This window comes from Scomber japonicus, chromosome 7, assembly GCF_027409825.1.
Source record: "Scomber japonicus isolate fScoJap1 chromosome 7, fScoJap1.pri, whole genome shotgun sequence".
Taxonomy (NCBI): Eukaryota; Metazoa; Chordata; class Actinopteri; order Scombriformes; family Scombridae; genus Scomber; species Scomber japonicus.
Genome location: NC_070584.1, coordinates 9790824 through 9808982, shown reverse-complemented (window position 1 = coordinate 9808982; position 18159 = coordinate 9790824). Strand labels below are relative to the sequence as shown.

Sequence of the window (18159 nt, the reverse complement as noted above, 5' to 3'; positions counted from 1 at the left end):
TCATTCATAATCTATGTGTATTCTCAGGATAGGTAGTGATGGCAGTAGCACAGGTGCCCTTCTTGGCTCTTGTGCTGCTCATTGTCTCCTCTGGGTTCCATTGCACCTCTACCATACCTGCCTGTCCAGAGTTGTGCACCTGCCAGAGAGCTCCCTTGTTGAACTGTTCCTCCTCTGGTCTTTCTTTGGTACCACAACACATCCAAGACTCTGTCACTGAGCTAGATTTGTCTCATAACCTCCTGGACTTTATTACACTGCGCCAGCCACATCATAACCTCAGGAGTGTATGGCTGGGAAACAACAGTATCACACACCTGTCTCTCTGCATTGAGAGAGCCCCAAGAAGCCAATATGTCAGAGGTGGACGTATGCATCGCTTGAGACCTCGGAGCAGAGGATGTGTATCTTGGGCCCCGACCCTGCAGCTGTTATCTGTTGAGAGGAATCAGCTAGTGCAACTCCCAGAGGGTGAGTCAGTGTAATATCGTCATACACCCACATATAAAACACTGCTGTAACACATGACCAGCATAATTACCATTGCTTCCAGTGAGCACAACATTAAGAAATTTGCACATTTCAATAAATCAGGTGCCACAAATGTCTTTTAAGTGTTAACACTCTGGTATTCTATGCCCATGTTAACATTTTCTTATCAGCTGTTATCTATATATTCTGTACATGTAAGCAGCTTGTCCATTACTGCACTAACTCAAACTCAGACTGCTCTCATCAATCAGTGTTGGAAGTATTCAGATCATTTAATTATGTAAAGATAGCTAGAACACAGTATAAATACTTCACAACAAGTAAAAGTCTTACCTTCAAAAATTTATTTGAGTTAAAGTGCCTATGTCAGTGTTAAATGATCATATGATTGAGTTGTTTTGATGCATTTACAATGAAACAACCCTTGAATGCTGTAGCTGCTGAAGCACATTTTAATTGCTTTATGCGTGGCCGGGTAGTTTACAGTAGTTTTACAGTAATGCATTATATTTTATAAAGCTGAAAAGTAACTACTATAGTTCAGATGTTAAACATTTCAAGTGTAAAGTAACCCCAAAATAGAAATAGTCAGGCAAAGTAATTCAAAACTATATCTCAGCACATAACTTGAGCCACTGTTTTTTTATCACACATATACTGAATAAAAAGTTATAGAATACATTATCATTATAATCACAAAATCTTAAATATTAGCCACTAACACTGGCAATTATCAGCAGACCTGAGTAAGGACTATGCTACACACCTGAATGACGTACAGCATAGTAAGATCTTGTGTAATTGACAATATTGAATAGGATCCTATAATGACTTATTGGCCACACCCAACATGCTAAAAGACTATATTCTTACAATTAAGGATTGTCTTCTTGAGTGACTTCATCACAGGTGTTAAAAGTTTATAGGTTCAGAGTTTTCACCTTTGAGCTTTTCATATTGTGTGTGCAGAAGTAAAACTATTTAATATTTCAACAAAGCAGAGATTAGGGATGTCCAAAAAGATCAATTAAGAGAGTCCCACCCAGCTCCTAGGGTGGGAATCAATGACGTAGATGACGTGATCAAATTGCATCTGAACATCCCTTTTAAAAAATGTGTGTGGGTTATCAGGGATTGTACATCTGATAGAGAAGTTGTAAAACCAACATGATGCACACCTTTAGTTGCCTCCTGGAATGTCATTGAGTAAGACCCAAAGGACCGGTCCACCTTGCAGGTTAGAGTTTACCAGATGTTGCTGAAAAAGGAAAACAGGTTAATGAGTTTTGAGGCCTTATTTGTCAGTTTTGAAAAAATCTATGAGCTCTGTGAATTAATGTTACGGTTCTTTCATTTCATTTTCACATATAAACAAAGACTCCCATAGATTGGTTATCTTTAGTACTTTGCTCCACTAAGAAATGATTAAACCTGAGACCCAGATAATGACCCTGTACAGCCTTTGGATGGTCACAGTTTTTTATTGACATTTCCGGTGACTCAATGAAGAGTGTAAACACGCAATGAAACACTTACATTTCCCTCTGCGTCTCTTAGAATTTCTTCTGCTTGGTTGAACGTATGTGTGTTTCAGATAAATGTGTTCTCTGTGGTTCTTTTAAAAGGCATGTGTGGACAGCCCATTTACTTAGCAAGAGCTGTGTTGACAGTCAGACTTCTTTCCTGTTTGGTATTCAGCTCACAGAACCCTCAGTGCCTCTCTAATGAAGCACAGACCCACAGTGCCTTACTTCAGCCCAGCAGTCTCAGTGAGATTGTCTCAGGCTAGTGAAAAGGAGGAGACAGCAGGGGAGAAGGAGCACCACAAAAATATTCTAAGCCCTAAATTAGTTATTTTATAAGAGTTTTCACAGTGAAAATAGGCCAGAAGAATGTAGATTCATAATCCAGGCAAGGGATGTTAATTGATTAACATTTTACACTATTCACTATCTAGAAGTCCATAGAGAGAGGCCTGTATTTTACATGATTTAATCATACACTACTAAGGACATGAGAGACAGATACCGTCTGTTATTAACTTCTAACACACAGTACATAGCTTTCTACCTTCAAGAGCCATCACATCATGATTATTGTTGAGTTCTAATTAGCTCTAATTTTCTGTTATACAGGTTTGGAGGGTAGTGGGTCCTTACAGGTTCTGCAGCTCTCCTTCAACAGGATCTCAACTCTACAACCAGGGGTCCTTAGCAATCTTCGACAACTGAAAGAGCTTCATCTACAACATAACCTAATCACGAGTCTCCATCCACAGATGTTCCAGGACTTAGCCCAGCTCACGGTAACACTGATTTTTGCCATTTAGGAGTTTATGTATAAAGGGCAGGTCTTCTGTTCATCTTATCCCTTCATCATCCAACTTTTTGAAAATACACATAATATTTAGTATACCAACAATAACCGCATAAGCTCATTATTTATAATTTTCAGAAAAGTATTATCTAAAGAAAGGATAATGTATATTAAGTGTACATTTGAATTGTTTTCACAGTCAAATTATATTGTCCATATTGTGTATCCCTCAAAGGTCCTTGATCTGAGCTTCAACATGCTGACCAACCTCCATCCTTTGATGTACCTCTCTCTGCGTAACATTGGGGCAGACGTTAGCCTGGGTGGGAACAGGTGGGAGTGTGACTGCAGCATGCACAGTCTAAGAAGACGGATAGCCTATGACAGCAGCAGAAGCCTGCAGACCTGGAGCATTGTGTGTGCTTCCCCCTCTATCCTCTCAGGCAGAGATCTGCTACAGTTGGAGGAGAATGACCTTAACTGTTTTAACACTGAAAAGAGGCCAGAACTCCACCAAGATGTGACAGTCCATAGAGGTTCTGAGATACTGCTGTCTTGCGCTACGGAAGGTAACAGTCAAAAATTCTAATATTACTTTTCCAGTTTAAAGAACCGATAAGAATTAACTGCATAGTACATACAGTACATCAAAACTTTGGACACACCTTTCTATTCGTGGGTGTGTTGAAACTTTTGACTGGCACTATGCATACACTATAACAAAGCTAGTCAGTCCAACTACAACTCAATGTTTTTGTGTGTGTGTGTGTGTGTGTGTGTGGGTTTTTTTTTTTTTTGTAGATTCGTTTTGGTTGATGCCCAATGGTCAAGCATCTGTGAAGCAACCTCAGGCTGGTCTGCTCATCAGGAACATTACTGAGAAAGACACAGGACTATATGTGTGTGTGTCTAAGGAACATGAAGTTGTGTCTGTGTTTAACCTCCATATTAGTAGGACAGAAGAAACAAGAAGAAAACCTAGAAGTTTATCTGGAACCACCCAAGAAATAGTTGCACAAGACACCTCATTAAATAAGATGGGTCAAGTAAGGAATCAGACAGCTACACAGTCTGACTTGACATTAGCTGTATGTCTGTCTGTTTTCATCACATTTCTAATAGCCTTTATCCTTGGAGTCCTAGCAAGACCTCTTATTGATATTGTCTGGAGAAAGATCACCAAGAAGAAGAGCTCCTCTACAACCAACTCTGTCTCATCTGTAGAACAATATGATAATGAGGCCTATTCCAATGTAGAGGAACTAGAAGAGACAGTAACTTACAGGGAAAGGAGGGTCACATTTAGCACTGTAGACGTTAGAGAAGAGCAATATTATGACACTGTGTACAATGATTCAGTGAAGGAACATGAATCAGCTGAGGCTGAGAAGGACAGGCACACAGCTGAAGATTTAGGAAGTGAAAACAGCTTACAGCAGAACAGTCCAGAAGGCAACCAGAGAGATGGCAGGGACCACACACACAACATGGAGTATGAACACATCCCAGATGTTGTTGACCTGGAGGAGAGGAGAAGGAAAAGCTTGTCTTCACTGTCAGATTCTTCATTATCTGATGACGAATCAAAAGAGGACCAGATGACCCAGGGACACCACACAACACCCAAGACTCCTCAACTAGAAGAGGACTCTTTTCAGCAAAGAGCTGACTTCTCAACACCAAGAGATGTAGAGGTGCCACAACTTTCCATAGAGGGCACTAGTGAAACTCCTGGATTTTCCTCTGAGCCCTTTGTAGATTGGTCACCCCATGCAGATACTACCAACCCAACAGATGGAGAACTATTTGAATTTAGCGATTCTGCAAGGTCCAGCAGCCTGTTTGGTTCATTTAATCATTCAAAATTGATCGTGGTACCTACATCACATAAGGAAAAGGGGGGTGATATGTCCAGCTCCAGCTCATATGTCAGTGACGATGAACCTTCACACTACACTGTGAACTCAGACCCAGGGGAAGAGGAGGAAAAAGAAAACAACTACACTGAACCTGAGGTCAGTTTTGAGCAACAGATCCATGATGTAGACTCATTAAGGCCCTCAGTAGGATTGAATAATGTTGATTCCAGACATGATATAAAAAAACCTGCAATTAGACCAGACCACTCCTCTTCTTCAGATTCCAGTGACACTGATGGGGAGTCAATGCACTACACAATCAAACAAGAAACAGATAAAGATGAAAGGGAGGAAAAGTCCATTACTGGACCTGTCAATCCAAGCAGCAAGATAGTTAAAGAAAAGAGGGATACAAGTCAGAAAGTTAAACCCCTGCCAAGGACAAAGTTTCGGGATGTAAAAGCACCATCACCACATCCTGATTCATCCTCTAGTAGTGACAGTGAGGATGAAACAACAGGCTACATAGAGAAGCAGAGACCAGGAAAGGTGAACATTGCAGGTCTTCCATCTCAAGAATCTCAAACAGTAAGTCGTGATCCAGAAACAACGTGGCCTGCCCTTGATCTTGAGCATACTACTCACACCAAGAGGCATCTAGATATCAGGGCACCATCAGCAGCTTCTGATTCATCTTCTAGCAGTGACAGTGAGGATGAAACAAAAGGCTACATAGAGAAGCAGAGACCAGGAAAGGTGAACCCTGCAAGGCCCCATATAAAAGTATCTCCAACTGTGAGTCATGACCCAGAAACAAGGTGGCCTACCCTTGATCTTGAGCATATTCCACGTGTCACCAGACGTCTTGATATTAAAGCCCCATCAGCAGCTTCTGATTCATCTTCTAGCAGTGACAGTGAGGATGAAACAAAAGGCTACATAGAGAAGCAGAGACCAGGAAAGGTGAACACTGCAAGGCCCCATATAAAAGTATCTCCAACTGTGAGTCATGACCCAGAAACAAGGTGGCCTACCCTTGATCTTGAGCATATTCCACGTGTCACCAGACGTCTTGATATTAAAGCCCCATCACCTGCTTCTGATTCATCTTCTAGCAGTGACAGTGAGGATGAAACAAAAGGCTACATAGAGAAGCAGAGACCAGGAAAGGTGAACATTGCAGGTCTTCCATCTCAAGATTCTCAAAGAGATAGTCATGATACAGAAAGAAAGTGGCCTCTACTTGATCTTGAGCATAGTACTCGTATCAAGAGACGTCTAGATATCAAAGCACAATCACCAGCATCTGATTCATCTTCCAGTAGTGACAGTGAAGATGAAACAACAAACCACATAAAGAAACAGGAGCTAGGAGAGACATACATAGCAAGGCCCCATATAAAAGTATCTCAAACTGTGAGTCATGACCCAGAAACAAGGTGGCCTACCCTTGATCTTGAGCATATTCCACGTGTCACAAGACGTCTTGATATTAAAGCTCCATCACCTGCTTCTGATTCATCTTCTAGCAGTGACAGTGAGGATGAAACAAAAGGCTACATAGAGAAGCAGAGACCAGGAAAGGTGAACACTGCAGGTCTTTCATCTCAAGATTCCCAAAGAGATAGTCATGATCCAGAAAGAAAGTGGCCTCTACTTGATCTTGAGCATAGTACTCGCATCAAGAGACGTCTAGATATCAAAGCACAATCACCAGCATCTGATTCATCTTCCAGTAGTGACAGTGAAGATGAAACAACAAACCACATAAAGAAACAGGAGCAAGGGGAGACATACATAGGAAGGCCCCATATAAAAGTATCTCCAACTGTGAGTCATGACCCAGAAACAAGGTGGCCTACCCTTGATCTTGAGCAAATTCCACGTGTCACAAGACGTCTTGATATTAAAGCCCCATCACCTGCTTCTGATTCATCTTCTAGCAGTGACAGTGAGGATGAAACAAAAGGCTACATAGAAAAGCAGAGACCAGGAAAGGTGAACACTGCAGTTCTCCCATCTCAAGAATCTCAAAGAGATAGTCATGATCCAGAAAGAAAGTGGCCTCTACTTGATCTTGAGCATAGTACTCGCATCAAGAGACGTCTAGATATCAAAGCACAATCACCAGCATCTGATTCATCTTCCAGTAGTGACAGTGAAGATGAAACAACAAACCACATAAAGAAACAGGAGCTAGGAGAGACATACATAGGAAGGCCCCATATAAAAGTATCTCCAACTGTGAGTCATGACCCAGAAACAAGGTGGCCTACCCTTGATCTTGAGCATATTCCACGTGTCACAAGACGTCTTGATATTAAAGCCCCATCACCTGCTTCTGATTCATCTTCTAGCAGTGACAGTGAGGATGAAACAAAAGGCTACATAGAGAAGCAAAGACCAGGAAAGGTGAACACTGCAGTTCTCCCATCTCAAGAATCTCAAAGAGATAGTCATGATCCAGAAAGAAAGTGGCCTCTACTTGATCTTGAGCATAGTACTCGCATCAAGAGACGTCTAGATATCAAAGCACAATCACCAGCATCTGATTCATCTTCCAGTAGTGACAGTGAAGATGAAACAACAAACCACATAAAGAAACAGGAGCAAGGGGAGACATACATAGGAAGGCCCCATACAAAAGTATCTCCAACTGTGAGTCATGACCCAGAAACAAGGTGGCCTACCCTTGATCTTGAGCAAATTCCACGTGTCACAAGACGTCTTGATATTAAAGCCCCATCACCTGCTTCTGATTCATCTTCTAGCAGTGACAGTGAGGATGAAACAAAAGGCTACATAGAGAAGCAGAGACCAGGAAAGGTGAACACTGCAGGTCTTCCATCTCAAGAATCTCAAAGAGATCGTCATGATCCAGAAAGAAAGTGGCCTCTACTTGATCTTGAGCATAGTACTCGCATCAAGAGACGTCTAGATATCAAAGCACAATCACCAGCATCTGATTCATCTTCCAGTAGTGACAGTGAAGATGAAACAACAAACCACATAAAGAAACAGGAGCAAGGGGAGACATACATAGGAAGGCCCCATATAAAAGTATCTCAAACTGTGAGTCATGACCCAGAAACAAGGTGGCCTACCCTTGATCTTGAGCATATTCCACGTGTCACAAGACGTCTTGATATTAAAGCCCCATCACCTGCTTCTGATTCATCTTCTAGCAGTGACAGTGAGGATGAAACAAAAGGCTACATAGAGAAGCAGAGACCAGGAAAGGTGAACACTGCAGTTCTACCATCTCAAGAATCTCAAAGAGATAGTCATGATCCAGAAAGAAAGTGGCCTCTACTTGATCTTGAGCATAGTACTCGCATCAAGAGACGTCTAGATATCAAAGCACAATCACCAGCTTCTGATTCTTCTTCGAGTAGTGACAGTGAAGATGAAACAGCAAACCACATAAAGAAACAGGAGCAAGGGGAAACATACATAGGAAGGCCCCATATACAAGTATCTAAACCTGCGAGTCATGACCCAGAAACAAAGTGGGCTACCCTTGATCTTGAGCATATTCCACGTGTCACAAGACGTCTTGATATTAAAGCCCCATCACCTGCTTCTGATTCATCTTCTAGCAGTGACAGTGAGGATGAAACAAAACGCTACATAGAGAAGCAGAGACCAGGAAAGGTGAACACTGCAGGTCTTCCATCTCAAGAATCTCAAAGAGATAGTCATGATCCAGAAAGAAAGTGGCCTCTACTTGATCTTGAACACAGTACTCGCATCAAGAGACGTCTGGATATCAAAGCACAATCACCAGCTTCTCATTCTTCTTCGAGTAGTGACAGTGAAGATGAAACAGCAAACCACATAAAGAAACAGGAGCAAGGGGAAACAAACATAGCAAGGCCCCATATACAAGTATCTAAACCTGCGAGTCATGACCCAGAAACAAAGTGGGCTACCCTTGATCTTGAGCATATTCCACGTGTCACAAGACGTCTTGATATTAAAGCCCCATCACCTGCTTCTGATTCATCTTCTAGCAGTGACAGTGAGAATGAAACAAGAGGCTACATAGAGAAGCAGAGACCAGGAAAGGTGAACACTGGAGGTCTTCCATCTCAAGAATCTCAAAGAGAAAGTCATGATCCAGAAAGAAGGTGGCCTCTACTTGATCTTGAGCATAGTACTCGCATCAAGAGACGTCTAGATATCAAAGCACAATCGCCAGCTTCTGATTCTTCTTCTAGCAGTGACAGTGAGGATGCAAACACAGACCATACAGAGAAACAGAAGCCAGGGGTGGGGCGATTTATAGGACTATCATCTAAAAATTTGGACATCAAAGCCTCATCACCACCTTCTGATTCATTATCCATTGGTGTGTCTCAAGGCTCTCTGCAAAATGAATCAAACTCCTCCACCAGTGACAGTGATGATGAAAACAGAGAACACAATGCTAAAGTAAGCTTGGGAGCATCTACTGTATCAAAGACCACAGAGAAAAAGTTCATTCAGTCTCTAAAAATTCAAGAAAGAAGCATTTTACACAAGCCAAAGACAGACCACAACATCAAATTAGAAAAGTATGCAGTTATTCCAGATGACACGACTACACCAGAAATAAACACAGAGCTTCAGGCACGGTGGGCCACAATGAATCTTGGTTTTTCTCGCTTCAGAAAGCGTCTTGAAATCACATCACATACAGATGGAAAACAAAATCTGCCCTCATCACCTCCACCTGACTCACCTTCTTCTTCCAGTAGTGAAAGTGGGATAGAGAGTAAAACCAGTCGACCAAAGCAAAAGGTCAATGATAAGGCACCTGTTAAACCACAACAACGACTGTCTGATTCCTCTTCCAGCAGTGAAAATGAAGCCAAATCAACAGAGCATGCAGGTAAAGGATGGAGAGAGTCCCAGAATCGTTCCTCTCTATATGTGGCCCAAGCTGTTGATATCAAACTAGATCTGACACGGAGCAAAACTGCTGATGTAGAGAAGGCCAGGACAGTGCTTGAAAGTCAAACATCAAAAGTGGGAAAGGAGTCGGATTCATGGCATCATCAGAGTCTCACCAATGTCCCCCATATCAAGAGGGATTTGAATATCAGAGCACAAAGGGAATCCTCCTCTAGCAGCAGTGAGGAGGAGACAATGGACCAGAGTGTGCCTAACCTGAGTCATGGTGTCCCTCGTGTTAAGAGACGTCTGAACATCAAGGCACCATCACCACAGCCAAGCAATTCCCCATCTTCCTGCAGTGATAATGAAAATGAGGTGATAGGATATACTGCAAAACAGACATACAGCACACATGCATCAAATCTGTCAGGAATGACTGATAATGACTCACTGATAACTTATAAGCGTGTAATTATCAAATCTTCATCACTACCAAGTGATTCTTTCTCCTCCAGTGGCAAAGCTCAAACTACAGACCATACAAGACAGAGATATACAGGGGCTGAAATGGTAACTGGTTCATCCCATAGTGTGGGAGATAGAAATGCCCCTCTTGCCCCAGAGAGAGTTCCCAATATGAGCTTCAGTGCTATGGTAAAGAAAAAGGTCAGGCAGGTCAGACACACCACAGATGTGGACCTGCCACCTGAGATAAGGTGGAAGGGTGTTGGCCGTCATCTGTCTGATCTTTCCATCCCCAGTCCAAGGAGACATATGGATGTAAGCGAATCATCTCCACAACAGGCACCACCTTCAAAGCCAGAACCTGACTCCTCCAACTCATCCAGTAGTGAAACTGATGATGAAGTAAAACAAGAAAGAAGGAAAGCAGATGCGACACCAATACATGAATACTCATCTCTTAGTCCCAGTAGTGTTTCTCTTTCATCAGGTAGAGCTCTTGGCAAGCTTGACAACAGCAACACAAATGAGATTTGGAGAATTGTATCCGAGAAAAGAGAAGAAAGGAAAGGCCTCAATGCCCTGAAAGCAATGTCATCAGAGAGACGAATGTGGGACGCTGAACACAAAAACTTAAATATGGGTACATCCCCTCTGTGTGATGACCAGCTCCCACAAGGGGACATCAGTTTTAACCATCATAGGTCAGAGGAATACATCAAGCCCCTGGCCAAACAGTCAAAGTCACTTTTTTCCTATACTTCAGTACATGAGGAAAAAAGTAACTACAGTTACAGGAGACATGCCGCTGTAGCTATTGGCCCACCCCAAGAGCTTCCACCTCCTATTCCAGCAACACCACTACCAGAAGAGGCAGTAGATCTTTCATGGAGGTCACCACAAAACAGTAACAAACAAGGGCGTGAAAGCACAAGATTCAATCTGCAACAGCAGAGAAGCATGGGGCAGGCTGACCCTTCTTCACTGATGTCAGAGAACCAGACAGTATATTTTGACTCCCCAAACGGGAACATTAGTAGTGTTTAATAAAGAGGCCAATGAATGCTGATCAAACAGGTAAATCATTGGCATTGTTGTTTGATCTTTACTTTGCTGGTGAACTACAAAGATTATTTTGAATTATTGTATTTTATATGAATTAAACTAGAAATTAAATGTATACTGATCATTAAATGTATTAGCTGTTATGGAGCAAAATAGATGTTTTCTTTTCAGTTTCTCAACCTTTGCCTTATTTCAGTGAATCAAAAGTAAAATTGTATCATCTTAATGAACATATATTATTAATGCACTTATTAAGAGACCTAAATAAAGCCACATTTCTGAACAATAAAATGCAGAGCTTTCATTTGTAGTAATAAGTATATCTGAATATGGGTAATAGAAACCCAGTGGTATGGACAACCGCTAACATAAGAGCCCAAATACAACACTGTAAGTTAATAAACCCTTTTATTTAAGTATATAGACATAGGTTATAGTGAAAACAGACATATAGACACTTACAGAGTTTACATACATATATACAGTTGGGACAAGGCTGTTCATCCTCCTGCATTGTCTTGGGAGAATACTAAAACATTTATCTGTACACAACATTTGGTAAGCGATCCAACAACTACCTTAGTCTCAGATTTTATGCTGATGGTTTATGCATTGAATTATGACAATAGAGGCTTTCATATAGTTCCATCTGTTGTGGATTTCAATGAAATGAGAGCTGATTTAAATGTGTATTCTAAATGTACGTGACTGTGCAAAAGTTTCTTCCAATAAATAAAATAAAAACCCGGGTTACTGGTTGCAGCTTCCTAGAGCTTTACAGAATGTGCGAGGATGTTTAAGATTGGGTAAATGCAGGAGGGAACTCTCGTTCCACCGTGAGGTTACAGGTGTGTTCCAGGTCTTAATAGACACAATCATGACTTTCATCAGAATTAAGATAACATGATCGTGAATATCAAATTAAGCACAAAACACTTGCACAAATTCCTGTACAAAACAAAAATGTGTTTGAAAAATGTTTTCAAAAAATCTCATCCATTCACAAAAGGCTCTGTTGGAGCATGCATGCAAATATTAAATCTTCTGACAATTCAGCATCACACCACAGCCAAAGACAAAAATTTATACATGTGTTACAAGAACATTATACTAGGCGAAAAGAACAGCATAGCATCAGTACACAGTTCCAAACTGTCAGTGTCCATTGTTTTGATTAGATCCTATGGGTGGTGCAAAGCAATGCTTTCCTAGCTTTCTACTCAAGCCTAAAGGACCTCGTCCTGAGAGGGTCACTCGTCTTCCACTGTAGTTATATTAACACTGTCAATGTTGGGAGAGATGCTACTAGTAAGAGGAGACCTGAAACTATCAGTGGACTAAGGAAGACAAAACAGATGCCACATATCAAGACAAAATGGACACCAACTAGCTCTATGTCATCTTCTAACACAGCCCAAACAGTCTGAATTCATCCTGAAATATTCCCTGACCACTCAGTGTCTGTGTGTGCATGAGCATGTATGAATGTATGTATGTGTGCGCGTGTTCACACACACACAAACACACACACACAAACACACACACGTGTATATACATTTGGGTTTGTTGGTATGTGTGTGGCACACACAAAGTGACTTCCATGTTTTGAGGCACAGTAATACTCTTACCTACACAACGTAGATACATAAATTGGTCATCAGACCAATAAATGTTGATCAGAGCACTAGTGGCTCACCGCTGTACTGTAATAAGAGTTAGTAAGCAGCAATGCTGATTTGTTTGGTGTTATGAGGTCTAAAGCCTTTGCTGGGGTTTAGCAAACTGTTAGCATTAGCTGGAGCAAAACAGCAGGAGGGAACAAAAACTGGAGGGAAAAAAAGAAAAAAAAAATCACTGGCACAAATCAACAAACAAAAAAAACAAACAGCACAGGCACCGGAAACCTGCAATCAACCATTTGACACAGTGTGCTTCTTGAAGAACTCCTATCTAACTCAAAATATGACAAACTATAGTAAGTGCCATCTGTCCAGAAAAGCTCAAGTTCAAGTTCATTGCACAGATATATAGTATTTAAATGTGCCCAGGTCAAAGTGACCCTGTTTAAGACTCAGACACAACGCATGAATGGTCACTTCCATTGGTTTCTCTGTGCTGAAGACAAGGGGTGAGGAGTGGTTCTCCCACATTATACCATTTTGCTTTCATCATCCCTGTATGATACCATGTTATCCTAACACAGACAGCAATATGACATGTCACAGTGAGAGAGAGCAATGCCACTGGGATTGCTGCAAGCTAGCCCACTATGCAACTTCGGTAGGGAACATAACTCCACAATGACAGCCCTCCGCCTCTGTGCTCTGGGCAGCGTGCACCCAGGCAGCAAACCCAGCGCCCCCACCCTAGCCCACCCACAGCCCGAACCCCTCCTTTACCGGGAAGCACCCCCTGTCACTGCCTCACCATTTTTGTATTGTTTACTTATTGGTTGTTGATTCTCATAGCCGTTGTTGTCACAGTTGTATTTTTTGCCATTTTCCATTTTGCTTCTGCAGCTATGACATCTGTCTTTCCTTGTACCATTCCACAAACTCGTCCAACAAAACTGGCCCTGATAAGAGGAGGAGACAGAAATAATAAAAGATTAAAATATTGTAATTTGTGAGGCTCTGTCATCGCATTGATGTGTAGTTAAAAGATTCACTCACAGGCACCATCCTCATCATAGTTACTGAGGTCCAGGTTGATTGTCCTGCTGAACTCTAAAACATTGCACCACTGGTCTTTGTTGATGACTTTGTACTTGGATTGCTGAGGAATAATACAGCACCACAACCTTTTACTGTCAATACAAAACTGCAATTGAAACAATCTAATAAACAACCTCTGTATGAGACATATTCGATTTTGCATACTTTTGTAGAGGCAATTTCTGAACATGGCCCTTACCTCTAGAAACTGATTGAACACGGGAAACAGAGGCCACGTCTTTCCCAAAAGAAGTCCCAGCATGCACTTGGCTGTGTTCAAGTCCAAACTCCTCTGATCCTTTTCCTGTCCAATCAAAAACACCCAGGGCTTTGTGAAATCAATGCAAAATGTCAACTGCATTTTAAGAACAGGGGCAGTCTAATAACATCATTATCAGCAACATTTGCCCAACACACACACACCAGGCTGAATTCTTTAACCCACTGGTAATAAAACGTAACATTGTTATGACTACTGCATCTTGTTTTTTCTCACCATTAGTATTTGCATTCACTAATCAGAGACTTTCTTTAAGCCATATGTTTAAAGTCAAGCTATGTAAATAGGCTATACACTTGATAAGTGCTTTCACACTCCAAGTCAAAGTGTAAAATGATCTCAATCTTTTCAAAACATCAAGGTTGGTCTGAGTGCTGCTTGATTTTGCATTTAATTTCAATCAGACATACTTAGCAAACAACTATGTTTGCATTACTATTGAACTGAATGTGAATGAACTTGTTTTGAGAGGGCTTGTGTGAGCATCTTTGCAGACAAAACTTGGCTTGACTCACCCGTGCAAAATCAAAGGCATATCTATAAATAAGCTTAAAACTGGTGCTGTCGTTTAGGACAGATCTCAGGTAGTCGAGCGAATTCCTCAGCCTCTCTGTGGAGTCGCACCTGACAACAGCAGAAAAGTGCCTTAGACATGCTCTTTAATTTGCCACCTGCTCTGCTAAAAATGAAGGGCATGCTTGAAAAACATGACTCCAGACAAGGAAAACACAGCAAGGGGACAAAAAATGTTGAGAATAATGTGCTAAAAGATTTTTTTTTTTTAAAAAGCAGGTAACTGACGTACTGCAGTGAGCCCATGCCTCTCAGCCACTCCTGGAGAGTGAAATATCCCATACTCTGGGCGTCCAGCTTCCAAGCAAGCACCAGCATCACCACCTGGGCACAAACAACAATCTTCATAGCTACAGATATCCTTAAATAGAAGATGTGTCATTCATATTATCAGTCCTTCAACTGAACTGACATGTCTGTTAAATGTCAAACACTGAAAAAAACTGACATCAAAAGACCTTTGAGAGAATAAATGAGCATGGTCTACTAATTTAAACTAGAGCTGCATCCGACAATTATTTCTTATTAATTGTAACTGCACATTTTAGAAAATAATAAATTGTGAAAAATGGACATTACATGTTACCACAGCCAGAACTGGTGCCTTATAACTGCTTGTATAGTCTGACCAGCAGCCAGAAAATATCAACAGTCACGTCATGAAGCGGTAAAAAAACGCACAAAAAAACAACAACTCTTTTGCTTACGTTCTCTGGTTCCACTCCGATGTCCTCACAGAACTTCTCCATGCCTTCTGGGCCCACCACGTCATCACAGCCTGTTTTAGACAGAGGTGTGAAACCACATGTAGCTTGAATATAACATGTGCGACTAAAAACCTACAGGACTGAACAGTGGTTGAATGGGAATAAACCTATAATATACGTTGTTGTGAGCGGTGTGGTTTCTGACGTAATGCCTCACCTGCGTATTCATAGAACCACTCCAAGCATCGTTTGCTGGAAAACGTCTCCTCCTCGCGGATTTGTGGTGTTTCATGTTTCCTGAAGACGCTGCAGAGGAAAAGAAGTAGTAGTAGTTTTGGTCACTGGCTTGGCAGCATGACGGGGAGCACACAACAGAATTTCAAAAGTAGTCAATGTGATTTGGGAAAAAAAAAAAAGGCTGTTTCGATTATAGTTTATGAACTCAACTTTTAAGTTCTCTTGTATAACTGGATAAGACAATGAGTCATAGCAATGCCACTGAAGGGGTTGTGTTGTGAAAAGTAAAAGTATTGTGTCACACCTGTCCTGGCGACTTTTTTTGGCTGACATGTCATCTCCAGCAGAGGGTCTCCTCTTTTTCCTAGGAGGCATGGCTCTCGAGCAACAAGCTGGGGAAGGAAGAAGAAGAAGACAGAGTGAAAAACAAGTAATTATAAACAATTCTTAGTTGATGATTTTGTCTCTTTCAAATGTGCTAATGACAGAGTTGTTGGTAGTTTCAAACATGACTACTCTATTAATGTTAAGTTGCTGTGTAAGACACGTGGACCATTATTACCTGAGGGGTGGCTATCCTGTCCAACGTCTTCTGTCAGGTTCTGTTAAAACACATACATAAAAACACCACATACTTATGAGCAACCCAGATATGTACACTATGCACATCCACACAATCACACACACAAACTAACAAAAACACACAAGCTGCCAATATGTATTTACCAGCCTGTGCAAGGTGTGGTGGATCTTATGGATGCTGGCCAGTGTAGTCAAGTGGGAATTCAGCTGAAAATCTATTTCCACAAAAAATAAAGATGGCATCAAAAAATCAACCTAAAGCATGACACACAACCATCTGCTGCTAGTCAAACTTCTAAGCCGGGTTGTAAGTACAAGGGTACAAGAAGGTGACATCATTACATCGCCAACAAGAGCCTGTGATTTGAACTGCAAGTTTCTCAGTAAAAAAAAAAGAAACCAAACTTATCAACTATAAAGTATTCTGGTCACTTTCGTGTGATTTCCACTTGTGTTTTGGGGAAACGACAGAAAAATCTCCAACACGAATGAGGGAGTGACTCTCTGCATTCCTCGACAGACATGCAAACTCGAAAATACTGGATCATGCATGCTACCTTTTCGCCAGATGTCATCTATACACCCGCGTTGAAAAGCTGTCATCAAATGTCGCTGCTATCAATTTATTTTTCAGAGGCCAAGACCTGGACAAACCAACACACAGCCGAGCAGATAGCACTAGCTGCATACCTAAAATAGCAGTGCAGACGCGCAACTTGCACAGAGTTTACAAAGTATCTAGAGAGTTGGGCGTATGGGCGTTGTAGTCCATTTCCTTCACGGAGGCCATTGAAACGTCAGTTGTTGTCAGGATACTGAACTACAATTCCCATGCCTCGACAAAACAACTATTTCTCCTAGACCCCTCTACCCCCCAACATTACCCCAACTGACTGAATGCATTTAACATTGCCTTATATTAAAAAAATATCTAACATTATATCCCTACTTGCACACAAGCACTGCGCAGACGTTTTGCAGCAGCGGGTTTAGGTGTCGCAGAGCCCGACGGCACTGCTGCATTAGCCAAAGAAAGATGTTTTACACAAACTGCGTCACAATTTTCATTCTCTGTAATAGTCCGCAGTTGACCAGAAAATTGACCGATTTACAAAAGCGTTACGTTGATGCCAAGTTTGAGCAGAAAAGCATGTAGCATCCTCAGTAACGATGACTATAAAGACCACAACGCAGCCAGATTACCATCGAAAACCTTCCTGAATTTAACGAACGTCGGCTGCATTCAACCAAGCACTGCTAATGCTACACAAAAAATAACTTCAGGAGCACCGCCGTGTCAAAAGTAGCCTCCTGTACGTCCAATGCAGCTGTTATTTCACTAGCTATCCTTCCTTTGTTGTCGCCAAAGACAGCACTGGCAAATACAAAGAGACCAGCAAATAGCACGGAATTCATGCGTCCTCATCAAATCCTACTGAGCCACGGGGTGTGAGGAGACGTGCTATCACAAAGCGTCCGCCTGCTTCTCTCCGGCATCATCTGAGAACGGTTATAATTTGACCGACGAGAAGCCCCTTGTAACGTTACTACTTACTTGCCGCATCAGAGTGCATTTTTATGAAACATACAACTGTCTGAGGGAAGTCCGCAGACCGGCCAATAGGCGGGCCCTGTGTGCGTAAACCACGCCTGCGGGCCACGATTGGACGCGAGCCTGCTCTCTCTCCGCCTTCTCTCGTCGTCGATTGGCTCTGCAGACTGCCATGTCTCGAGACGGCACAAAAAGAAATAGACCCCTCCCTTGCACAAATGTGATTAGCCAGAGTTCCCAAACAGGCTGCGCTGCCTCTGCCGTTCATTGGTGTCGAGATTTTTATAAGGATGTCAATCACCAGAATTTCCTCGTGCAAGCTCGAAAACCTGCCCACGATGGAAGCTGATTGGTCCACTCCGTCATAAGTTGACCTCCCGGTGGGTGGGAACCTGCTGCTATTTGGGTTCGTTTAATGTCAACCCAGCCGGGTCGAGGTTTG

The 18159-nt window shown here is 41.9% G+C and overlaps 1 protein-coding gene across 3 annotated transcripts; it reads right to left on the bottom strand.

The window, feature by feature from the left end:
• Positions 1 to 1601: 1601 nt before the first annotated feature.
• Positions 1602 to 17778, bottom strand: dcun1d4 (DCN1, defective in cullin neddylation 1, domain containing 4 (S. cerevisiae)). 3 transcript variants are annotated; one of them, XR_008321588.1, is made up of 12 exons: positions 16723 to 17697; positions 16310 to 16380; positions 16146 to 16185; positions 15888 to 15975; positions 15564 to 15652; positions 15347 to 15417; positions 14872 to 14963; positions 14582 to 14690; positions 13986 to 14090; positions 13745 to 13847; positions 13500 to 13647; positions 1602 to 1750 (listed from the first exon to the last, which is right to left on the bottom strand). XR_008321588.1 is itself a non-coding variant. In XM_053321916.1 (11 exons), exons 1-11 carry the CDS (start codon positions 17737 to 17739, stop codon positions 13592 to 13594), a joined length of 843 nt encoding a protein of 280 aa, XP_053177891.1. In that variant the 5' UTR covers positions 17740 to 17778; the 3' UTR covers positions 11464 to 13591. The 3 variants fall into 3 exon arrangements, 2 of the variants coding, with proteins under 2 accessions (XP_053177891.1, XP_053177890.1); XM_053321916.1 differs by lacking the exons at positions 1602 to 1750; positions 16723 to 17697 and adding an exon at positions 17721 to 17778 and having other exon boundaries at positions 11464 to 13647; XM_053321915.1 differs by lacking the exon at positions 1602 to 1750 and having other exon boundaries at positions 11464 to 13647.
• Positions 17779 to 18159: the final 381 nt, after the last annotated feature.